General features: G+C 36.4%; 1 protein-coding gene across 1 annotated transcript in view; it reads right to left on the bottom strand.

Annotated features, from left to right (window-relative positions):
* Nucleotides 1-26,632, bottom strand: part of LRP2 (LDL receptor related protein 2) — a 118,204-nt gene that overhangs the window by 3,268 nt on the left and 88,304 nt on the right. Inside the window, 22 exon segments of the mRNA XM_040562367.1 lie at nucleotides 1,393-1,500; nucleotides 1,595-1,714; nucleotides 3,980-4,109; nucleotides 6,202-6,322; nucleotides 6,481-6,548; nucleotides 7,107-7,197; nucleotides 8,291-8,410; nucleotides 9,134-9,310; nucleotides 9,747-9,967; nucleotides 10,749-10,877; nucleotides 13,351-13,516; nucleotides 14,174-14,317; nucleotides 16,240-16,371; nucleotides 17,358-17,489; nucleotides 19,371-19,499; nucleotides 20,446-20,568; nucleotides 21,356-21,493; nucleotides 22,539-22,655; nucleotides 22,907-23,023; nucleotides 23,574-23,693; nucleotides 24,609-24,737; nucleotides 25,635-25,880. Of these exon segments, the coding sequence (XP_040418301.1) occupies nucleotides 1,393-1,500; nucleotides 1,595-1,714; nucleotides 3,980-4,109; nucleotides 6,202-6,322; nucleotides 6,481-6,548; nucleotides 7,107-7,197; nucleotides 8,291-8,410; nucleotides 9,134-9,310; nucleotides 9,747-9,967; nucleotides 10,749-10,877; nucleotides 13,351-13,516; nucleotides 14,174-14,317; nucleotides 16,240-16,371; nucleotides 17,358-17,489; nucleotides 19,371-19,499; nucleotides 20,446-20,568; nucleotides 21,356-21,493; nucleotides 22,539-22,655; nucleotides 22,907-23,023; nucleotides 23,574-23,693; nucleotides 24,609-24,737; nucleotides 25,635-25,880 (2,978 nt within the window).

Genomic DNA, 26,632 nt, shown 5'->3' with positions numbered 1-26,632 from the left:
CATTTTTTATTATCAAATTATATAAATTATATTTATATAGTAAACTTTAAGTCATACCATGCTTTAGTGTTCTAGGTTACCTCTTTAAATACTGTGCTATGTCATTCAAGTGACCTCTCATTTACTCTACATTATCCTTTACTATAGATTATCTATTTGAAAGAGCATCAAGACCTCAAATGAAATGAGAGTTGTTTTTTTTTTTTTTTCTTACAAGGCATCTTCCCAAAGAATGTACATTTTAAATATGACAGGAAGTAGGAAGGAAAACAAAATGGTTACATAATGCATCCGCTGCAATCCAACAGACATCAAAAGATGGACTACGCATGAGGCTCAACTTTCTTCTCTGCTGGATAATCAGCTATGGTTACTTTACCTGTATTAGTATTCACAACACTAAACCAAAAGTGACTAAATTAATTCAGGAGAGCCTATCATTCCAGAAAAATAGGTCAAAGAGGAGAAAAACTGACTTGAAAGAAATTACTGAAGGACATGAAACTGCAATAGCAGGTTGAAGGAGCTGTCATTTCAAAGCTCATCACAGGTACTTTTAAGTGCACAAGGTGTGAAGATAGTCCTGCAAACAAGCCACCATCAGCACAGATTGATTCTAAGACATAAATATGTATCTTCCATGAATCATGAATAATCTAGATGAGGTAATACTTTAAACGTGACTGTTAAAATGTCCTAAAAGAATATAAAAAATAAATGGTCTAAATATCCTTACTATTAATTTAAAATATAGATAAAGTTACAAATAAATGCAAAAAAACTCTGACAGTACATTGCGACCAAATGTCTTATTTCAATTTTCAGTACCAAAAAGAACTGTTTTCACTGTTTTAAGGAAATATGCACTTTTTATTGTTTTTTAATTTTCACATTTTATAGAAAAAATATACTCTGCTGCTTCTATCAAGGCGTAATTCATCAGGGTTTTAAAAATTCTTGTTGAAAGTACAAAGTAAAATCTTAGTTACAATCATTTCTCCTGTGGAGCAATGCCAAACAATATAATTTTCAAACTAGCATCTGCCCTCAAAACGGAGCACAACAGACAGTGAAAGGAAATCCTACGTTCAAATCTATCATCTTCAAAATATCTTGGTGTGCCAAGCAGACAGAGGGTCTTAATCTCAACAGATTCTTAACTGCATGCCCTGGGTCCTTCTGTGCTTGCATTCCTTTCCTTTCAGTTCCTGACCAGCTCATGAAATCTTGGAAATATAGCCTGGTTAGTTGGACTTGATGCAGATCATGTGCCAGCTCCATAGGATTATTTGAACAGAACAGAAACTATAATGCAGCTTCCCTAACAATTCAGTTCCTCTGATTTAGAGCACAAAACAGACAAGGCTGCCCTAGACCATGCGTATATACTACCTGAGGTGCATCCGTACTCTGAGGAGGTTCCTTTGGACTAGCAGATATTACAGAGGCATACACAGGATTTTCAAAATTTTCATTTTCCTTACTACCAACTGCTGTTACCTATAGGAGAAGAAGAAAAATCAACTTTCCTCAAACAAGAAAAGGAGGTCAAAAGGAAAATGAAGGGTGAAAGGCAAGCCTAAGTTTCTCTTACATGTGTTGGTCGAACAACTGTAACTGCACTGGTCCCACTGGCTCCACTATCTCTGGTTGTATACATTGGATTTTCAAATGTGATTGGCTGTTTCCCTGACTCTACTGCAAAGTTTTCATTCTAGGAAGATAAAACAAATGAACAACAACAAGAAACAGTAACTCTGGCACAATAAACACGTCTGTATTCCCACGAACAACTAATTAGTCCAATTCTTCATTTCTGGGAAAAATCCATGTTTACTTTCACAAAGGGTTAGACAAAATCTAGCATATATTAAAAGCATAATGTTAGGTTACTATCCACCATTTTACTTTCTGGCTTAGCAGCATGGACCATTGAATGATCCAGTACTACTCTGTTTCCTAGCTGGACAGAAAGAAAAAAAAAAAAAAGAAGAAAAAAAAGTTGAATAGCTGATGAGTAAAGATGACTCCCATAAATCACACCTTCAACACGGAGAAAATATCAAAAGAAGCATAATTCCAAAATAAGCATTTAATTTTAGAGGCTTCAAACTGACACATAAATTAACAAGCATTATCTGAAGTATGTGAGAATTGGATTCGTTCATTTTGTCCCAGCAGAGAGATTGCTATATTTTTTGAGGCAAAGGAGAAATGCATCCACTTAGTTAGAACACAAGACTTATATCAGAAATAAAATGTTTCACATTTTTCTTTATCAAATCTCTTATAAATTAATATTTTGCCATGTATGAACATTGCGTGGATAGCACCTACTTCATACACACAGTGTCAAACACAGAGCTCAGCTACAGTGCTCACGGCAGGTGGGCAAATGTGCTGACATGAGTATTTTGTAAGAAAACATTTAGTGCCACATAGGCACAGCCACCCAGGGCAAGCCAGTCAAGCATTATCGGGTAGAATGGTAATGCAAACAAGTACAAAATCCTACCCAGGCTCACTTACCCTGCTCCTTGTCACAGACTCATCACAGGAATAGTGGGGACTAATGCAGGAATAGTACATCAGCAAGTTCTTTAAACCTGCCTCACTTCTACAAATGACTGCCTCACTTGTACTACCTAAGTATGCCTCTTTACCATGTAGTTACCCTCCTGTTGGTTCCCTCAAATTAGCCTAGCTTGGCTAAGAATGGCAACACTGAAAAATATCCCTCCAACACCCACTTATGCATATGTGATATTAAAATTTTAGGAGGAACATATAGCAGTTCTCTGCTTCTATAAACCAAACCCTTTGAATTCTTTCCCAGAAAACTACACGACTTTTTGGTTTTAATCTGAATATATAGGGTGGAATAATTACATTTAAGTAGAACTAACTGGTATTCAGATCTGAATGTTACTAGCAATGTAAAAAAATGCATCAGTATATGTTAATATTAGGCCAGAAAAATGGAAAGTACCATAAAGTTTTTCCATGCATGAAAAAGACTTCAGGTAGTAATTCAAGCCTAAAGCTGTTTTCCCTGTATTTACTCAAATGTTCACGTGGTTGTTTCATTACAACAGCTGCTTAGTTTTAACAATTAATGTGCTTCTTTGTCTAGAGAAAGGTCATGTACACATATTATGAGCTTGTCTTTGCTCGTTGTTTCATTTCATGTTAATTTACTGTCAATTAAGTTTGAAATTTATCTTTAAAAGTTGAGGGAGTTTCCAGTGAATACTTTGCAAGCAAGCACTTATTATTCAAACATACTTGAGATTTGATTTGTAGAAGTAAAAATCTTTTAAGCATTGTACTTACTGTGGCAAAATGGGGAATAGCTTTTCCCACAGAAAAACTATACAGCATAGGAAACACAAAGACGTGCTATTTCTCAGATGTGTATAACAAAACATGGATGAAACAGAGTTACACTTGATGATGTCCCCCAAATTATTAAACCTGATTTGCTTTAACTTGCTAAAATAAGAAACTGTCCAAGTTGGTAATTTGCTGTGCTAAGTAGTACATCCTGTGGTTAGGCCTGAATTTTACCTCTGAATTTTCCAAAACATACAATATGAATTTGAAAACTGCATATTTCAACCTGTTCTGCAGAACGCAAAGATCCTCGAGAAACTCCTTGTTGCACTATTTTTAATTGCCTACTTAATTCCCTGTATATTCGCACAATATGCTGAAATAGTAAAGCAGGCAATAGATTTAATTTCTACCATAAAAATCTTGAGAAAGGTAGTCACATTATCTTTTTAAGAACAGCCTGCATTTGTTCTTGCTTTCATTTAAAAAAGTTTATTTCAGGAAATTATCTATTAATGTTCATTTCTTTTTCTAGAACACATCATCTCACTATGTTTTTTACATAAAAGACTTGCCTCTATCAGCAAAAAATGACATTAGAAGAACACAATTGGGAAAAAAAAGGTATTTCCAAATTAAACCTTACCATCTGCATTGCTCTGTCTATAGCAGATTCTCCTCCAAAACCAGAGACTCCTATGTCCATGCTCACATCTGCTCCAGATCGGAAAGTTACCCCATTGCCATTTTCAGTAGATTTTACAAGACCACTTAAACTGAAAAAAAAAAAAAAAAAGAAAAAAAAAGAACATATTATACAGAAAGGAAGCTTGTAAAAACAGTTTCTTATAGTTGTCCTTCTAAACCATAGATGTCACTTGGAATTATTGCTGGCTATAAGCAAGCTAACGACGGCACAAGCAGTTATATTCCAGCATTAGTTCAGCAGTTCTTCTCACCTGTTTTCCCATTCAGAATGATAACAAATATCTTTTTATGTGCCCACGCAGGCATTAGATAGGCTCAAGAAATTACAGTTCCTCAAAATTTAACTACATTTTGACTACTCTTACTTCAATGTTGATTTACAGACAAATGTATAAATTCACTCAGAAGTTCAAGTTCATTGAAACTGATAAAAATGAAGCTGCAATAGCTTGTACAAATGTGTGGATATAATTCTGACAACACATATACTAAAGATGTTTATGCATGCGAATCATGAAGATACCTAAATGACACTGTTTTCATATATGCAAATGTTCAATCTGCATAGAGATTTACAGTGAGCACATCTACACATTAGGTTTGCATGAGAAATACAAACACGAGAACAGGAACACTGTCAGGTTCAAAATAATAGGAGCAGCCAAAGGTAGTAGTGAGTAGCTAAACAGCAGACCTTCTACCAGAACTCTGAGCATGGAACTTCCCAAAACCATGCAACTAACACGTCCACTGCAGTTAACCTTTGAATTCCTTTTGCCCAATTTGCCTAAATTGAAGGAAGACAGCACGATTGAAATAGTGTTTCCATTTGTGTGTCCTCACTGGAGGTGGCTTGCGCTAAAACTCTTGTCTACAGCTGGTGCTGTGTGTGTACACTTTACCAGATGGTTCCCCTAGGCACCAGCTGATTCAATTTTTAAAAACTTCAGTCTAGGATTCTCATATATAGAGAAGTCCCATGTTAAGGTAACAGCTAAGCCTGAGGTAACTCTGCAGTAAATGGACGAGTTAACAGATTGAAGAGGGACTTAACAATGGCAGCACTACAGCATATTTATGGGAGAAACAAAAACTGAATCAAGCCTCACAGAGAAAAAAATGAACTCTCCATTTCACATGGCCTCACTTATATGAGAAGTACAGTTGAACAGTAAATTTTGAGCCAGCGCATTACAATTTCTACTTGTTCACTGTCTGATGATGCAGAAAATTTCCTTTTGGCAAAGCAGAAAGCAGGGAATTTCAGTGAGAAGCTTAAAAATCTCTTATGAACTCTTTGTTCTGTAGGGTTGATTTGCATGAAAATTTTGCCCAAATTTTACCACATCAATTCATAAATTTAATTTATTCAGTGTAGTCATTGAGTGAGGAAGCAGGTATAACTACATCCATATGACTGATTACAATAATTTAATCACATTGATTTAAGAGTTACTGCTGTGAAATCAGTGCAAAGACTTTGAAGATGTAGCTTTATGACTTTAAAAACACATAACTGGCTTAAAGATAAATAAAAATTTTTAAGCATCACATTGTAACATCTTTTTCCAAACAAATTATTTGAAACCATTACAAGTCATTTTACTTCATTATCCTTTGATTTAAAACATCAAATATTTTTAAATTATATTTCACAAAGATGGTTTTCACTGTATGCTATGACTGTTAGGAGTGCAGGAACCTACAAAAAGCCCAGATTGCTCAGACACAGAAACAAAGGTTCGCCACAATTGCTCCATGTATTTTTAAACAGATGAATATAGCACTGCAGAAGAGCTCAGCCCCCAATGTTAAGATCACTTGCCAGACCTGTCTTACTACACAATTTTAAAACAAAATAAAACATATGTAATTATAGTCTTTTGTATCCTTCTGAACTGAACATCCAGTTCCAGATCAGGTAAACAATTTTCTCTAGTTCTCATTATTTAAAAGCTAATTTGGAATGTGGAAGAGTTTGACAACAGCTGCTATGTTACTGCTTGGAATCAAAAATCCAATCAAATTGCTGCAACACTGTACTTCCCATATTCCAACAGAATTGGCATAAGACAAACAATGTGAATTTTTTAGAAATACTTAGGCACAAACATATTTTCAGTGTTCAGCCATTCCAGCTATGTAGCCTTTGAAACATACCTTGGTAGTTTGGGAAGCGCTGGTAAAACAGAGCCTGTTCGTCTGTAGTTGAAAAAGCCTCCAACCACTAACACTCCAATTATAATGATTAGTATGACTGTCAACAGCACTGCTACTGCTGCTATCAAAGACAGAAGAATAAGCAAACATTCAAGCAAACATAGCTGACTGTAAAAAAGATCCCAGAGAATTAAAAGCTTGGCCTTCCAAAGGTATCATAGTGAGTTATTACACATCCTTAGCTCAAAATATCAAGTGTAATATATACTTGAAGCTTACTTGTTCCAGGAGGCACTCCCTTTGACAATCCTATTTCACAATAATTCCCAGTGTAGCCATAAGAACACCTGTGAATATAAGTAGAACAGCTGAATGACTGACTTTTAAGTCTAGGATCTCAGTGTTATTATTATATTCTGTAATATTTATCCACATGCCATAAATTTTAACTCCGTGCTTAGTAATGATATGTTTCACTGACTGTAAAGATAATGTCTACTATCCGTTTAGAATTAAAAATGGAAATAAGTGCTGAGTCAGAAAAAGCTAGTCACTGAAGGCAAAAGATTTGATTTCAGTGGCGCATTGGTGGCCCCTAGTGGCTGTTCCAAGTTACATTTACTGAGTATTACTCTTCATACAGATTTGCCCCAATTTTTTTCCCCAAACAGATGCATTGATTTTTTTTTTACATTGTTTGCATTACATTTTCCCAACAGATGCATCACTTATTTGCTGATATTTTTATGCTCCTATGTGTTTTTCTGTTGTTATTACCAACATACTGTTGCCAAAGTACAGCATCTTCTGAAGCATTTCCAACACATTTCAAAGCCTTGAATTGTTCTGTGTGACTAAATCAGCACAATCTGATGCAGGACTACCCTAACAACATACTGACTTACTTGCATTTCGGAAGACCACTTTCATCTATATAGCATGTTCCTCCGTACATGCACCTGCATGCTGGTGGCATTGTGGGAGGGGATTCAATAGCTGCAAAAATTGAAAGCCACGTATAGGTTATTAGGACATCTTCAGCCAAATAAATTATATCACAGAAAATTTTGTTTATTTCCACAGGCCTTATGTATACAAACTTACAGACTATCTTCATTATTAGCTTTGCTTTTTTTGCACATATTTGCTGCTATTATATTTATTTTTTTGCCAAATCAACTTATTTTAATTGAAGTAAAACCTCTTCTCAGAAAATAATGGCTTATTCAGTAAAAGAAGGCAGAAGTAACTCAGTTATATGTGCCATCACTTTATTTTGCTTGTGCAATGCAGCCCACCACTGCCCTTCAAAGGTGTCTATTCAGAAAGCAGCAATACTTCACCTCCTTCGCCCAAACTCTTTGATTCAAGCAGATGGAAGAGTTATACAGAGAGGACTAAGAAGCTGTGATGCATTTATTTATGCAGAAAAACAGTGGATGGAAGGAAGTTCACAGCAATAAACAGCAAATAGAAAATTCCATCAACAGTGTTACTGATCCTTATTTAAAAGTGTATTGTACACTTCCATTACTATTACATCAGTTTACTAGCTCCTCCCTCTGCAGCTCACACCTTACGGCAACAGGAAACAGCATCATCACTTATTAAGAAAATGTAAGTCAGACAGAGGTAAGGCTGTGTAAAAAAAATTATGAAATTTTATCTTTTAATACAAAAAGAATTCAGAGAAGATTAGCCATATAAAAGATGCCTGACATAATGCTGTAAGATATAATTATTAGAGAAATGTTGCAAGGACAAGGACATACTGGATACCATCCACATCATTGTAATCTGAGAATGCTAAAGAAATAGAAATCTTGCAGTGGTGTACTTTCTTCTCAGGAAAGGCTGATCAATTCTATATTCTTTGTGTTCCTGGAAACTCTGTGAGGGCTCTGCTGCAATGCAACAACCAAGCACTAACTTCTAGTGCTTAAAAGGTTATTCAGTATATGATAACTATATAATGAGAATAAAAGCCATCAGCCAGGTCATCCCTCCATATGCCTGATTCAGTAAAGTACTTGCATTCTGAAAGCAAAATTTCCTTTGTTTTCATTTCAAGTTTCACAAATTGTTTTACCTGCATCACACTCTGTGCTGCTACCTTCTACAAACCGAGTCCCTTGAGGACAAGCACAGGTGTATCCCATTGGTCTTAGCAAGCAGAGATGGCTGCAGACATCTTTACAAGGATTAGGCACTGGGGGAAAAAAAAAAGTGTGATAAAGGCAGCTGAAGAAGCAATTCAGAATATTCCTGAGATATGGCAGGGGGATTCCATATCAAACACCAAAATTCTAAAGTCTAGATCAATTTTTTAAAACAAGTGATGTCCAAACACCACATTTCCATCAAAGCCTTTTGTCTGCATTCTTCCTAAGTGAGAGACCATGGCTGTTGAAAGCCAGAGGAGCACCAGGAAGCAAAGAAACAGAACATCTGTAAGCAATGGGGAGCTTTCTGATTCTGAAAGCTAAAACATGTTTGAAAAGGGGGTGTATGCTGTATGATCCTCTGGACATCCCTCTTGTGATTACTGCAGGCATGTCATAGTTGAAATGTCCCCCACAGGGGCTGCAAAAATAAATAAAAACACTTTTTATATACCAGGATAAACTCATATTGTGACTGCCACTTCTATGACAGTTCAAAGATGGAGGGTAAGAAGGGAAAGAACGTGGCCATGATCCGTTACTAAAAGACTCTGAAGAGCAGTGTGATATTCCATTACTGATTTCATTTTGTGTATGTAGAAAATATTTGCCAGACATGCCCCCCCTTTTTTTTTCTTCTCAAATTTTCAGAAATACATATTATCATGTGCTGATAAACACATTATTAGAATACTAAGCTCTTTGAAAACATTGGTACCAACTTCAATCTCTTAGCAGTGAATGGCTCATCCAGGATGCTGATTACCTACCCGACTGATTGTATCTATGCTGGTGATAGATGCGCACTTGAGTAAGCCACGGATTTACGGTCAACACTTTCACTTTTTCTCCACTTCCAAATTTATCTTTCTTCCAGACTTCTCCTCGTTCTTTAGCTATCCAATATAAATGGCCTTCAAAGACATCAAGGCTGTATGGACTGCCTACTTCTCAAAGGAACCAAACAATGGACTGTCAGCAAGCACATCTCTAGCAGGAGCAAAACAACTGCTATTCTTCTTCAGCTAATTATATCATCTAATCTTTCATTTTATGACATTTATAGCTGTAGATATACATTATCATATGGCTGACCACTTAATGCTGCTGTACCTGCAGACCACTTAATAATATACATAAGAAAGCAAGAATCCAATTTTCCACAAGGTCCCTAGGTTTGTCATGTAAGGTACTCTCAGGGAATCTAATACCCAGGCATCAAGAGCTCTGAAGCTGGTGTGCTCTTTATCCCTGTATAAAGGAGGAGAAAACACTACCAAGACTTTGAAAAGCTCTTGAAAATCTAACTCCACACATCAAAACCAAGTGCTTGGTAGCACACACCTTGGTTACTACTACATGGATTCCATAGTAAATTCTTACCTCCATGTAATACTACGGTTCTGTCTGTCCCATCAGGTCTCATAGATTCAATAATATTTTCTTTAGAATCACTCCAATAGATCCTATCATTGTTCAAATAATCAATAGAAAGACCTGTTGGCCAGCCAAGGTCTTCAGAGACCAAAGTTTGTCTTTGCTGTCCATCCATCCAGGCACGTTCTATCTTTGGCTGCCTTCCCCAGTCAGTCCAATACATGAACCTGAAAGGACACAACTGCAATTTAGCATAATTCAGAATTTGGTTGCCACAATCATCCATTGGAAATTCATGGAACAGGTTAGTTGTGGAACATAAAGCTGCTCAGCCTTTGATGTTTTGCAGGTGAGATTAGCATAGTCATGCTGAGTTAACTGAATAAGCATGTTTCAAAGACAGAAGATAAATACCAAACAAGAATTTTTGCAACTTGTGACCTTATGTGGAAAGAGAGTGGTTTCAATGGCAATTTCTCATTCTCAGTAGAAGAAAAACAACTGAGTATTCTGGGCATTTATGAGTCACGAAAAAGCTGCAGAGCCCAAGTGACTCCAAGAAACTGTGCTGCTTCACTGCAGCCAGGAGATGCACATATCACAACATCCTGTGATCCATCATTTAATACAAGATGGACCAAGCACAGCTGTTGAATGTACCGCGCATTTACATTGTTTTCCAATGAAAGTGGGTATTTCTGTACTACTTGGAGCCAGTAGAGGTTGCCATCAATTTCCCTATTTCGGTTGTAACAGAGAAATTTGGTGGGCACACAGTATTACAGAAAGGAGATTTTTATTTGGCCTACCTGGTGTCATCACCAATGCAAGCACCTATACAAAATATAAACCTAAAATATGTTCTCATGTATACAAATTTCCCGACATTAGTAAGAGGAAAACCCTGTATTTGATCAGGAAAGCACTCCCATACTCTTTACTGTAAAGTTTACCATTGTGGGGTTTTGGTACTGAATGGCATTGAAAATAATTCTGGGAAGTACTTACCCACTTTTTGGATTGACAGCAATAGCTGCTGGTTGATCCAGTAGAGAAAAGATAAGCCATTTTCTGTACCGTCCATCTAATTTTGCCACCTCTATACGATTAGTCCCTGAATCAGTCCAGTAAAGATGTCTGAATTAAACAAAACAGAACATTCCAAAAGTAAATAGCTTATACGTGGGAGAGGAATAAAAAAATCTTCAAGAAAAAAGCTACATCAAAACCAAACAAAATTAATAAAATGAAACAGAATTGATTACATCTGAACTTTTTCAGTCTGGAACATCCAGTTCCTAGATATAGGAGTCTAGGAAATGTGATCCACAGACTCTCTAGTTTTCTCCTCTGTGAAAGTTTCTGTAGCTGCCTCTGTTCCCTGTCAAATAACCATCACTGAAACGATGCTGAGAACTTTCATTGTTACTTTTAAGTACCAGAGAAGGCTAATAAGCATCTTTACAGATTCAGTTTTCCAGGTATCAATCAAGTTCATTACAAATAAAAATTTATCTACCATGCAGTTTATGGGTCAACTTTGATGCTATCCAGTTTATTCGTCCACAGCTTCTTTCTACATTTTTGTCTTCTCACAGAAATGTTAATGAATAGTTACTGTGTTAGATGCAAATGCTTTTAGCCCTTAAAAATAGGGCACTTGGTCCATTCTTCTTTGGACTTAGCTTATCTTTATCATCTTGCCTATATTGTTTTCATCTTACATAATACACATAACTCACTCAGTAGTATCTACTCACTAATCACACACTGCCTTCTGATGGAATAAGTTATCCCCTAGGTATCTTGGCAATGTGAGATAATACTACAGTTCCTATTTTGCAGATAGGCAGAAGAACTAAGTGCCTCAAAACACCTATATCAGTTTTTATATCATGTGCAGACACTTAAATTTGATTTAAAAAAATAAATAAAACTATCAACATTGCTCTGGACTCAGTATAACATTGTTTGCAGTACTAAAGATGCTAGCCTTACCATGATATATCCTCTATTCTTTATCTTGTAACCATAGAGATTTCAAATACATTCGATAGAATTTATTTGTATTTGTGAATTGAAATTCAGACACTCCCTTCTGTCCTCAGAGACATTCGGTTTTCAGATGTCCTGACGTTCACAAAGCTAACAGCGAAATAACTTGAAAGCTGGAGGTTAGCCCAGGCTTTAATACACATATCTTAAACTAAAAAAGAAATGCTAGAAGACGTAACTTTCCACTTGTCGTGAGTGGCAGAATTTTTCAGGCTAGTGAATCGCTTCAGCCTGCCAGACTGGCTTTATTCTGCTCTAGAAATCAGCATGACATACTTTAAGAGCAACTCCCTAACTATTTTATAGAACTCATCACCTAACATAGCATACATCACCTAACACAAGGAATCTCAATAATAAAAGCTGTGTATCAGACCCTGAACTGGAAACAGAAGTCTTTTTCCAATCTTTGCCTACTCATACACTTGAAGCATTAAAAAAAATGCCTTTTGCCATCATCACAATTCAGCATTAAGTGCCACCTAGCTACAATCCAGATCTTAAGCACCTTCCAGTCATACTCTGAGGATATAAAATATAAACATTACTAATCATAGTTGATAACTATGTAATACAGGGAAAGCAGATGCCTAAGCTCCTTCTTTTAGTTTTCATTTTTGCAGAAAAGTCATGCTTTACTATGATCTTCACACCACTCTTCCTCACCCTATTGACAATACCCTCAGGAACATCCAAAATTTGTCAACCATGTTCAGAAGACTGACTCATCTCTATAACATCTGCCCATTCAACTTCAGAATTCTGACTACATTTCACAGTGACTATTTACAAACATCAAAGTCCTCTCAACATTATATCAAATGAACTACAGCTATGCCTGTCCAGGACAACCTTTAAGAGTTACATTGTGAAGAAAAAATGACACCATCAACGTCTGAGTCAAACTCACTAAAGTTATGCCCATCTTTCTCCCAGCTCTTCTCCAAAGAAGGGAAAATGAGCAGTGATCATCTCATAATGTCTTGGATTAAGTAAAAAAAAAAAAAAAAAGCTAAAGAAGAGCTATGGTCAAAAAAAGGGAGGAAAGGAAAAACTTTCTTTCAGACAATTACAAAAGAGCAGCTTTGCTTTGGGATTAGCTCATATAGCACAAGGCTGATAAGAAATGAGCAAAGGTAAGACACAAACTCAGTTATGAGTTGGGAAGGTCTCCTTTCAACAGCAGTGAAAGCTTGTTCTCTAAAGCTTACCTGAGTCCTAAAAGAAGAATCCTTCTGACATGAAGGCCAGCATATTATCACCTAACTGACACACAACTGATCTGCCAGCTGTGGAGTAATGTATGTTTCCTCAGAGAATACATGGTGCGGTCAGCAACACGCATTTGACCTATTAACTGCTGTCTTCGCAAACAGAACTTACTATAGGCTTTTGAACTACCAATTTTTATTTATTTATTTATTCAGATATTTTGAGACCAAATATCTTGAGACAGAGAGAATTCATAAGGAAAAAAAAATGGATTTTGCACTGCCTGATCAAACCTTTGACATATTCAATCTACAACATTTTTCTAGCTTCTCAGTGCACTTACCTTCCAACCCAGTCAACAGCCAACCCATCAGGATTAACTATGTATCTGAGATTCAAATCAACTTCCTTTGTAGGATTGTTTCTACTGCTGTCAAATGTAGGCAGATAGGCACGTTTGATGGCTCCAAACTGAGAACCCTGCCCCAGAATGCTGAAGTACACAATACCTTAAAAAACAAATCAAGGATCATTTTTAATGTCTAGTCATTCCTCATTTTTTGAAAATCCTAATCTTTCTGAGCCTCTTATGTCAAGAGGCTAGTTCAACTTTTAAATTCATAAAAATGCAGAATATTCTGTTTAATTACATTGTGTTACTGCACATATTTTTAAGCCATTTATCATAGTTAAGATGCACATCTAAAATCATCTTGGCCTAGATTATCAAGAAACGTGTTACATTTTTCAAGAGAAGAGGATTTTAGCTTTGAACCCTTTGCACAGGATTTTGAGTTTAGATCAGTTCTTTCAAGACTTGAATCAAGGTTTGGGGACTGGCAGAAACAGAAGAGAAGAAAGGGGTTTGTTCACAGCAATCCTCTACTATTGCATAATCCTAAAGAGCAACAATTCCACAGCTGAACTCATATCAAAACAAAAGGAAAACCAGAACAAAAACTAGCTACACCAAAGCAAAGTATTAAAATGAATCACACTGATGCTGAAAAAACAAGTAGAGGGGATGGGCACATTCAGACAAGACATGGCCAGCTAATCTAGTTCGATTTTGATTTCCAACATAAATTAAATACCTATGCTACTGACGTGTGTCTTTTTAAACCAACTACTGTATGGGGGAGTACTCATGTTCTACATATACTCACTCAGGCCTATTCCTTCAGGGTCCCAATCATAATCCAGAGCTTGGATGCGTTCCTGGTTATCGATATAGTCAGAGTACTGTTCTGATGAGATATTGTATCTTCGAATCCTTACATTATCTGGCAGCAGTAACAATGGAGGATTACCTAGGAAATTATAATGAACTTTACTTTCGTGTATTTTTAGGAAAAAAAAAAAACAGATAAAAGTCATTTACATTTAAAACTAAACTCGTGTTTTCACAGGTTCTCACTGAGTAAGAGGCAGAAAGGACACAGGGCCACTTCTAAAGCTTCAGAGCTTTAATTTATTTATTTTTTAATTTAAAAAAAAAAATAATAAATTAATTAAAAACACTGGACATGCTTACCAATGAAAATAGTATTGTCCTTTTCACCATAGACTTTCTGCAGCCATAATCACTAAGGCAAAAATCCTTAAAAATCACAGTAGGAACATCACAGTGTTGGCATATTGACACCTCACATCTCAAAAATAGAATGCAGCTACACACTGTGCAGCTCAGCTTAACCACCTTGCCAAATTGGGAACAATTTTGGTCACCATAAATAAATTGCCAGTATCTTGAGCCAGAAGCTGTCTCAGTTCTTCTACCCAATGTGTCTATAGTCAGAAGAACGCTCTCCTACCTGACCACAGGTTAATTTGAGGTTAGCCTCAGTACTCTAATAACTTGATTATAGTCAAGTTGGAGTAGTAGTCCCAGCTGGCTTACTGCTGGTGAGAACATGCAATTGTACAGCCCTTTTGTCAATGACAAAGTCCAGCTGGGAGTCACGGACACCTTCACAAAACCTGTAAGAACTGAAAAGGTATTCACCTGGGAAAAGAATACCTCATTTACCAGTGCCTTTTCCAACTAATAAACCTCAGTCTATGAAGTGTTTATCTGAATACAGATCCTTTTCCCACTAAGGCATGCGCAACTATGGAACAATAAGGGAAGTGACTCCATTCTCTAATAAGCATACAATTTATAGCAGAAATTGGTAGCTTTACCAATATATATGCCATTACAACAAAAAAAGACCTGATATTCTCTGTGTCTTCTGAAAACGCCTGATTATCAGGCCCACAGCAGACACAGGCAAAGAAAGCCCTCATTTATGAGTGCTGTGAGCTTGTACTACGAAGAGTGATACGGTTCTGGGCACAGATAGAAGTAGAACTTCAGGCACAAGCAATTTCACAATGTTATCAGCTACAATCATGGTATCTTCTATCACTGAGCCTTGAAAATATCTACACGTCTAGAATACCTAGATGATTCCTGAATAAAACCTATGAAGAAAGATTTTGAAGAACTAGATCTGAGACACCAGCACATAAAGAAGTTGTCAAGCAGAAGCCCAGGTACCGTATTGCTATCATGCATCTCTGAAAGCAGCTACAGCGTAAGTACTTCCCTAAATATGATGTTGTTTCAGTCTTTTATATAATACTACTGTGTTGTCAATTTTTTCTTCAGCTCTGTATTATTACTACTCAACTATTATTATCTTCTGAATCAACTACCTACCTATTCAATGGCTGTCACACACTGTAGTCACTGCACTGAGGTATGTCAAAAAAACTAATGATTGAAGTTAAACATGGGCCAAAGTCCTTCTGTTTGTGTGCATCAGTCCATGAATAACGAATAAGCAACCTGCCATCAAAGTGCCTTTGATTTGTACCAGTTTAATGCGACTTTCTTCTGATGCATTCTTTTGTTGCAAAAACCTAAACTTCAGGAATAGGCAGCATTAATTTCCTTCTGCTGACATCCACAGGATAAGCAGTCTTTTGTTTTAGAGAAAATTTCAGGTGAAAGGAAGGCAGTGATCCAAACCAAAATATTATTTTTAATGTTTACAATTGGAAGCAGAGATGAGCATTTCTCTTCCTGATTACGGAATGGGTGGAATACACAGATAATGTTATGCTACAGAATAAAGTTTGGTTTTCGTTATCCCCTTCCATAAAAAGAGATGATTGTATTCATTAAGTTGCTCTACTTCACTTGCTCTTTACAGGTAGCAATCAATCTTGCTGTCAGTTAACATACCATTAGCTGCACACTGCTTCCCCTGTTGATCACCCACAGATCTGAAGCCATCTGCACAGAAACATTCATAACTTCCTTTGGAATTTTTGCAGTCCTGGGTGCATGTTCCGAAGATCTCACATTCATTGATATCTACACATAAGCAGAGAAAAGATACCTAGAGTTTAATCTCTTCTTCCACATCCTGGCCATCTTTACTCCATGAAGCAGTGGACTCATCCCTTCCCCACATACGCTAAAAGATCAGTGATAATAAATTATTTTTAAAATCAGCCTTAGTTTTCTAACAGAACTTCTCATCACTTATTTAATGTTTAACATAAGTCTTAACTATAAATTGCTAACAACTGCATAGCTTCTGTTCAACAGATTGCTTTTAAGAGACATATTTTTCATTGCGTATTTTTGTGTTAAATCACCAAGGAAAGACAAAAGATGAGGCATGACTACAATGAGATGCAAGAGCAACCCTTGTTGAAATGTTGAAGCACAGATACCTAGTCCCTAACAAACAATATCAGCAGGAAGGACAAGGAGGAATGCCCTTTGATCATGTTTAATAAAGCTACACAAATTGTCCACAAGATCTGGGAGCAACAAACAGAAGTGATCTTGTCAAAATATACTGAAATGGTAACCACAACCACACTATACTGCATAATCACCACCAATGGCCTTTGTGTAAACTCCTCCATATTTTATCTGCATATAAACAAGAAAAAACATGGCACAATAAACCTTTACTGAAGGTCTGTTCTGAAACAGGACCAAATGAGAGTGTAACCTTCAGTAAGTTTTCTGTTAATAAGGAAAAATAATACCAAATTTCCATCCTTCAAATTGCAAAGATACAACTAAACCTATATACCAAAAAGCAAGAACGTATACCCACAGCTAACTAAAGCCTAAAAAAATAAATAAACAAACTGTGGAGCCAGCTCTTTATTGAATGAGGCCTGCATGTTAGAAAACATGATTCAGCAAAATGGTTTAAGAAGCATGTGGTAAATGTACGAACATCCTGTTATAATGCAGGAGTGAGTAATCATATTACAATGATGAAGTGACAGGTCACTGAACACTTATCAGTGAGAAGATGTTTAGAAGAATGAAAATACCATCACAGGAGTTTCGGTTAATTTCACTGGCCTTGTACCCTGGTCTACAGGAACAGATAAAGCCTCCTTCATTCAAGTTGGTACAGTTATGTTCACAGATATTTTCTGCACAGGTTCGTTCTGTTCCAGGATCTGAAAAAGGTAGGAATTAGACAATTATAACCATTAAAAAAAAATGTGATGTGATAATAAAGTGATAAGGAGGTTGTAATTTTGATCATTATTGTCTATTTGAAAATCATTTTCAATGGATAATGTTACTTTTCTTTCTCTTTTTTCCTAAGTGAAATCCAATTAATGTGAACATCTTTTCTCTAAGGCAAACTAAAAAAGGGTGGTAAAGGTCAGTCAAAAGAACTTTCAACTAAGAATAGTTTCACTATAGAAGTAGGTGAACGGGGTCAGAGTAAGAGCCATAAACATCCAACTCACCTTCCTTAAGAGAATCTGCAGCAATTGCAGAAACTAAGACGCATGACTAACCCCTACCTTTGCCAACCAACCTCTTTCTTACCCAGTCCTTTCTTATCACTTAAACAAGAAGTGTTCTCAACTACTACCATATGTGCCACAGACCACATATTACCTATATGTGGAAATTAGAGAAGATCACAACATACTCATCCAGTACCTAATCAAAAGCCTAGTAAAGTCAATACAGGTCATTGCACCGAATGCGCTGCCCTTTAAAGAAATGCCTATAATGGAAAAGGTAAGTGAGGTATAATAGATATTCTGTATCAAATAGAAAATTATATTCTTCTCAAACAACACATAAAATTATATTGATTCTGACATACTCTACATATATACAAAGTACTTTAAAATTCAGATTGCATCTAAGTAGGAAAGAAATAATATATGTTTATTGACAGCATGAAAAAAGACAGAAATGTATGACAAAAACATGACATTAAGCTCATTATCTCCTTTATAACATATACATCCCAGTCCTAATTAATTTTAAACACCTCAATTTCATATATATGTAGAAGCATAAATTCATTGTGTAGACACATACAGAGCTTTTCTCTCAACATCTCAGGCTTTTGATATTGGCAAGACTGTGAACGTTATCATCTGACCTGCATTCATATCTATCCACAAACGGTAGAATGCTGACTGCTAGGTTTCTTTGATTTGCACTGTTTCAGATCCTTTTTATATTTTCATCAAGTCATTAGGTTATATTATCTAGAGACCATCGAGGATAGTATGTGAAACAGCTACTTAAGAATGGACTGCATTATAGTATTACAAGCTATTTGTGCTTTGCAAGCATGCTGGATCATAATTCACTAGTGCATTATTTGTCACACTTTCCACCTGAAGCCATCGAAGCCTGGCAAACTAAAATTGCAAGTACATGCTCATATTATTACTTTACAACTCTCTATACATTGATATAAAGAGAGTTAGATTTTTATTTTTATCAGATTTCATCAGAATAGTCTCTCACGTCAAAGTTCAAGTCAAAGTTTTTGCATCTAAATGGCTGTTAGTAGATTCATGAGGCATAATTAATAAAAGTTGTGCATGCACACAGGAACTCAGAGGGCCCTCAGCCTGAGTAATGGCTGTCCCTATAGACTTCTGTGTTCTGTCTGTAAAGAAGACAACAGAAGCATCTCAATATATTTTTGGTTTCAACAGGGCTGGAGCAACTTCTATGGCTTCAGGGTCTGCCCATGAATAATTCTGTAGGTTGGCCTATGGCAATTCCAATTTAACTATCTGGGTATTCTTGCCTCCACAATGCAACACATCTCAAAACAAGATTAAAAACAAGATCAAACCCTTTTTCGTGATGCATAAATGCTATAAGCCCAAAAAAGATTGTTCAGAGCACTTAATTTCTTAGGGCTTTTCCCCCAAAGAAAGAAAAAAAAATTATATTGTCATGCATGGCTAATCAGATAATCCCAGCATGGGGTAATCGGTTATGTTATCGGTTTCAGAAATGTTTATTTCAATAGCATTGTAATTTTTTATTCAATTGATGTTATTACTTACTGCAGCCCATTTCATCAAAATGGTCTCCACAGTCATCATAATTGTCACAGACGTAATGTAGAGGAATGCAATTTCCATTACTGCACTTGAATTCTTCAGTTGTACAAGGTCTTGGGGTTGGTTCTCTACCTACAGTTGAGAAAAGAAACATTCCTCTATCACAACTTCAGTTACACAGTACCAACAGACAGCAGTATTGCACGTTGCTAATGAGGAATGCAATCTGGTAAAATAATGACTAGGGTGACATTGGAAGTCTATCATAAAGCTAAGCAAGGCCTCCTGACTTCTAGTCACATCCCAATGAACTGAAGAAGCCCTTTCCATTTTATGGAGGTGGAAGTTAGAAGCTTCCTCTTAATAGTTGACTGAACCTTTTTTTTAATAGTGCAAACTAATTAATACCCTTTAACTCCATACTTTATACATCTGCTGCAGACTTCAAGAGGTTGAGTTATTAGTAAAATATTAATTTTAAGAAAAATTTGCAATAAAGCCAGCAAATAAGCTGGCTTTTATTGGTTGCTTAATAAGTAATCAAAAATATGATAAAACTATATAATATGAAAATCAACACAGTCAGTAAGAACTACCTCAGATATCTGAGGGCAAAACCCTATTGAATATTAACAGAGCTTCTGCAGGATTTGTCCCTTAATATTGACTCTTACTATATACATAACAGTGCCATGAATTCAGAAGTACCCATTTATCTATTTTTAAAAAATGTCCAATATCCATCCAATCCTTATTTATGATACAGCCAAACACGTTTTTCTTTCTTATTTCAGACTTCATAGTAAGCAGACACAATTTAGCTAGTGTTCATAATAAAACACAATTTGATTTTGAAAACCATACTCTATTTTTCAGGCAAATCATTGCTTAATTTTGCTACTTACATAGAGACCTGTGAACACATAGTATCAATAATTACAGTTCAAATTATTTCATACTGAGCTTTAGTTTTCAAATACTTATGTTTGATTTTGACATTTCTGAAGGCCTTCAGTATTATTAAACACATCGGAATTACTGAATCTCCTATTTGCTGCTAAATTTTGTGTATACATACAGTGTTCCTCTTTTTCATCACTGCCATCTCCACAGTCGTCTTCCTGGTTGCACAGCTCATGACTATATATACAGCGATTGTTTTCACATCGGAAACGGAACGGAGATTCACAAGCAATATCCACTGAAACCACAGAGATCAGGTCAATCACACTGATACTTCATGCTATTGAGTCATGAGTTATCCTGGTCAATTTTATCTTTTTTGATATGTTTCCTGTATTTTAGAAGATATTGCGGGGGCATTCAGGCCCAAAAGAACTTTCTCTACATTTTGGTGATCATATATCAGGCCGCTATAAATTTTTTGTCAGAAGACAGTGCATTATCATTGGCCGAAGGCATATGCTGTAACTATGTATAATACTGAGGTTTCTAGATTTGTTTATGAAGTACACTGATGGAAAATCCAAAATGCTAATTAAGTGGTTATTTAATTCATAACTAACAAGAATTGTTTGCATTACACTTCTAACACCTCATTTTATTTATTTATTTAACAACTAAGGTCAGGACTCCTCATCCATATTTGCAAAGATGATCCGACACTACGGACAGCTTTAAAGGCTCACCTTTGAGAATATAAATTATCTGAATTGTATCTTTAAATGCAACTGATGCTCTTATTTTAAACATTCCACCTGAAAACGTAAAGTACTGCTCTTAGCTCTTTGATATAGTTCTCCCTGCTTTTGTAACCACTTATATAAACATCTGCAATGAGAAACATACTATAGGAGGATGAAGTGAACTTGCATATGAAGCAAAATTCTCAGCACCCATCCTGAAAGTAGTCAGTGAGAATCTCTACTGAAATGAAAATATTTACAATTTATTTTCTATTTCTTCTCTTTATTATATATTATATTACAGTGGTTTTTTTTTATTTTAATACACATTTTCTCTCTTACAGCAAAGGTGAAGTTCTTCATCAGAGTCATCTCCACAGTCATTGTCACCATCACATTTCCAGTATGGCTGGATACAGACATGGTTTTTACATTCGAACAACATGGGTGGACAGTACGTACCATTAGGATATCGTGTTGCTGAAAGAAAATATATTAAATGAAAATTTTGTTTTGTTTTGTTTTCCTTGAAAAAGACTCAGGTTGATCCTATATTATTTTTTTAAAATACTCTTCTCTCCATAGTAGGAGATGCAGTATGAGGCACTGCAAAGATCTACAGCAACAGCCTGCAAGGACGAAGGACTTATTGGAAGCACAACGTAAGTAATTCAGGTTTGAATGAATATTGAAACAACATAAATTACATTCCCAGAAGCTTCTGAAAATAAATTGTCACAAATTTAACAAATGTTGCTTGAACCTGTTACTGCTAGATAAGTTAAGAAAGGTAAATAATGTCACTGGCACCAAACCTGAATGACCCAAGTACCTAGACATAGGTTAAAAAAATAAAAATCTGTTGAATCTGTGAAAAACTGAACTAGATCAAAGAAAAACCACACAACTGTCCTAATCCACATAAGTAAAACATATCTTTGCCCTTTCAGTGGCTTCTCATACACATTTTCCTCCCCTTAAGAAAAGCCAAATATTGTGTAAACACAATTCTGACAGATTAACTATCACGATGCAAATTCCAAGACATTTTTTCACAGTAGGTCAATATATAGAAGGAAGATGTAAACAGAAAAGTATTTAATTTCATTGGCTTCATTGCTACTTTAGGAAACTCCATACACTCCTTTGAGTATTATAAAAACCCATTCCATTACAGAACCTTTTTAGAATACAGTACGACTGGAAACTGTGGATCTTGCAACATGAGTGGGAATAGTCAAGAATTTTGATTCAATCATACATCTATCTTCTGCTGGACCATGTAAACATATTAATTTCCTAGTGTTATGATTGCATTTACAATTAATGTAAGAGAAGGCAACCCATTCATATATTAAAAAGCTGATTCAAAACATTACACTCCTCAATTTTTACTGACATCACTGAGTGTTGCAGAATTCAGTACCTCTAAGGAGTCATCTCAATCTCACTTAAAGAGACAGAAAAGTGCAAGTCTTTCTGGAAGTGAGCTCAATGAGCACCGATTGCAAAGCTTGAAACTCACGACAAGTTGTTTCATCAGAGAAATCAAGGCAGTCTGCATTTCCATCACATCTGAAGCGCTCTGCAACACAGTGTCCACTATTACACTGGAAATAACCAGGATGGCAGGTTCTTAGCTCTGAAAAGATTCAGAAATAACTGTTGAAATGTCTCCTCATTCAAATCCATATAAAGTGTTTATTTTTTGAGATCATCCTACGGAAGACTGCAACATCCCAGATGATTAAAATATTATCTGCTACTTTTGGTGACCTAGTCAACATTACTCCATTAAAGATGCTTCCCATAAAAGATCATTTTGCAGAAAAAATTATTGCTTTAGAAACAAAAGTCTGAACATGTAAAAGGTCACATCCAGACAATACACACCACAGTCACGTTCATCTGAATTGTCTTCACAGTCATCATCATGATCACAGACCCAGCGGGAAGGAATGCAGTGCAAATTGTCACAACGGTATTCACTTTCTGTACATTCACGAGGACCTTAATTTAAAATGAAAGTACAAATGTGTAAAGTTTCCCATCTATAGATTTAAACATCCACACCTGTCTCATTAGACCAGACAGAAGTTGTACTAGCTGATAAGGTTATATAATCATTAAAACGGAATGATATTTTAAAAGCCTGTCCCCATACTCTTGGCATTTTGTTCAACAACCTATGTCCCTTCTTGACATGGAAAAAGTATTTGTTTTATCACAGGAGTAATTTTTATTCCAATTCGGGAAAAATCCAGGTTCGTTGCTTTAGAAACTATATACTCCTACATCTGCACACAGGGCAGAATTCAAATGTCACTTCCTACTGGAAAACAGGAATTTGTTTTATTGTAATGACTGGATTTATCAGTGTTTTTACATATCAAAAATGCTTCCTTGCAACATCACTGTGATAGCCAGCAAAGAAAATACAGCTGTACAATAAAGCACCAAATGATTGCTGTTGAGATCTGTCTGCCCCATTCTCATAAGAAATAGAAGGATAGTTAAGTCAAAAGCTGAACTATATCATGACAGTCAAAAAAGAACTCACTGCAGTTGCGCTCATCAGACTGATCTCCACAGTCATTATCTCCATCACATTTCCAGCGCAGTGGGATACACCGATGATTGTCACAACGGAAATCTCCAGAAGGACTGCAAGTCATCTCTTCTGCAGTGTACACAGTTTGCCAACAAAACATGAGACCAGCACACATTAGCATAGTCTTTGAATAAGATGTAGTGCACATAGAAGTAGACAGAGATGTTTGTGACAAAAACTGGGCTAAGTACTAGAAGAGTGATTAAGAAACAGCTGAAATAACGATATAGAACTGAGATGGAGACACAAAGAAATAAACTTCATGCTACCAAAGGAAAAGAGGGATCAATCCTTACAGTGCCACTATTCCAGAATGAGTGATCCTAATAAATCCCACCCTCTATCCTGTTTTCACAGGAGCAACTGCTCCATCCACAAAAGAGTAACTTATTAAGTTAACGACTACTAAAATGAATGGATTGTACTAGCCTACTAATAAAGAGCCCTAGAAAAGAAAAGCATTTATTTTCTGAGTAAAGGAGCACGGTTTTGGTGACATACATTTTTACAATTCTACATGCAGAGAAGAAAAATTACAAGGCATCCTGCCCTCACAGAGTGTTAACACTTTTGAGTCTTTTCTGGTTCTGATTTAGTGATGTGATGTCCTCTAAGCTTTGTGTAAAAGTGTATGAGAGGTTTCAACACAAATGTAAGGGTCTGGGAAAGTACCATCATACTTCCCTTACTGATGGTTTTGGCAGTACAAGAGGTAAGTAAATGTAGAACACAGTGACAGTTTTAATAGTCTATAATAATTCAGCTCAAGCAAAATATTTCCCAAACGTGAGCTGCACAATGAATCACTGCACATAGAGGTTTTCCTGAAGACAAATAACTACCAGGGTAATTACTTGACATAAAATAAAAAAATCCCAGGTACATTATTACTGAAAAGATTTTCGGAAACTCAAGGCGTTTATAACTTGAATAAATGTTTTTGGTACAAAATTATGTTGAAATGACCTCCTTGTTCAGACATACCACAGCCTTGTTCATCACTGTTGTCCCTGCAGTCATCATTCCCATTGCACACTGCCCACAGTGGTATGCAACGGTAATTGGTTCTACAGCTGAACTGCGTGTGGTTGTCACACCGATAAGCAGGGCCCACTGAAACACAAGAGGCAATTGTCAAGAAAAACCATACTTGCTATTCTGACTTTCAAAATCTGTCAAAATTTAGTCAGCTCCTTCTACTAAAAAGAATTATCTGCTATTTTCAGTGTTGTAAAAGAGACAGTAAAATATACATTTTGTGATATCTTTTCCAATCCATGCTGCTTGTATTCAGCATATACTAGAAACCCATGACGAATTCAAAACATATTCAATGTGGTTTTCCATGAAGTATTTAGTGCTGGTAATGGTGCCAACAGAGGCCCAAAACTGGAAGGAAGGGAAGGCAACTTGTCCTCTTGTGGAAAGCTTGGTTCCAAGCTCTTCCAGATGACCAGTGACTCAAAGATGCATGTTGCACATAGGAAAGCACCACTGGTAAATGTAGGCTAGACTGTGTTTTTGCATTTGTTCTGCTTGTAACTTTTGTTTCCAAATCACGTGCCTATCATCTGGAGAAACTTCAGCTTCAAGAAACGAAACTGTTTTCGTAAAAAGTATGACCTATGTCACACTCTAAGGTAAAAATTGGCGAACCGGCATTCCCTGCTTCCACACAAGCAATTGATCATATATGCATATAATCTTTTTCACAGAATATTTTTAGGGACCAAGCACATGAAACTGCTAGATTCAAGGAGGTCAGAGTCAGACACTATCAGTTCTTGGTAAGCCAGCCAGCATAAGCGAGCTTCTTCACCTTCACGAATGAGAAAGCAGTGCATTATCCACATAGAATCTATGTTTCATAATACTGTTTACTGCATATTAGCAACTTGCAGAAAACATTCCTTTCCAATAAGTTTTCACCCTCAGAAAAATTAAGTAATGCAGTTTGCTTTGCATTCGGTGCACCATAATTTAGGCAGCTTCCTCCAGCTAAATGCTTACTACATTCGTGGAACGGCTCATCAGAGTTGTCGCCACAATCATCATCCACGTCACACTTCCAGGATCCTGGGATGCAGCGGCCATTGTCACATTTAAATTGGCCTGGGGGACAGGTCCTACTTGCACAGTGAGTACTATCTTCATCCGAGTTGTCACCGCAGTCATCCTCTCTATCACACTGCCAGGCTTCTGGGATACATCGTTTATTGGCACATTGCCACTGATAGGTTTCACACTGATGATTAGCTGAAAGAATACAAATTGGCTATTAGAATGCTGAAACTTACAGGAATAGTCTGCTGCAGCAGCCTTAGATCAATTGGGCACTTATCATGTCTATACCACAAATTGGAAGAAAAAGTCAGTAAAACTCTAAAACATTAGCATTTACTTGCCCAGTTGAGGTACAGATTTCTAATGCCACATGGCACATATCCCACAGGCATTCAGTCAAGCTCACTAAGGCTCTACATTCTTCTAGGAATGAGGCAGATACTACCTTCTCCTAAAGCAGAGAGGAGTAAATCCAGCACTTAAATACAATTGAGACAGGGGCTCCCAGTTACTTCTTAGAGGAGTTATGTGACATTCTTATTCTGGCCATGCTATCAACTTAGGTGCACACTGCCTGATACACCTGTTCCTCTGAGCATGAATGAACACGCCAGAAAACATAGAAGACCATGCTAATAACAGCTCCATAACCTATAAATGTACATCCTCTGTCCCCAGGGGTAAAGCTTGTTACACTAAAGTTAGTGGTACCAGTGAACTGGGGGAGATCTGGAAGTCTATGAAAATAGGACTTCATACAAAGCTTCTAGACTTCTATGTTTCACCGGACACTACCCTACTACTATTTCACAAGTACTGAAAAACTCTTCAGGAGGAAATAATACATTATGATTTCCACACATTTTCTAGACTAAGGGATTCTATTCCCACACACATGATGATGAGCAGAAGGAATGATATAGACCTAAACTGACTTTAGGTAT

This window comes from Cygnus olor, chromosome 6, assembly GCF_009769625.2.
Source record: "Cygnus olor isolate bCygOlo1 chromosome 6, bCygOlo1.pri.v2, whole genome shotgun sequence".
In the NCBI taxonomy this organism is placed as follows: Eukaryota; Metazoa; Chordata; class Aves; order Anseriformes; family Anatidae; genus Cygnus; species Cygnus olor.
Note: the sequence above shows the minus strand (reverse complement) of the source record. Positions and strands in the feature narration are given on the sequence as shown.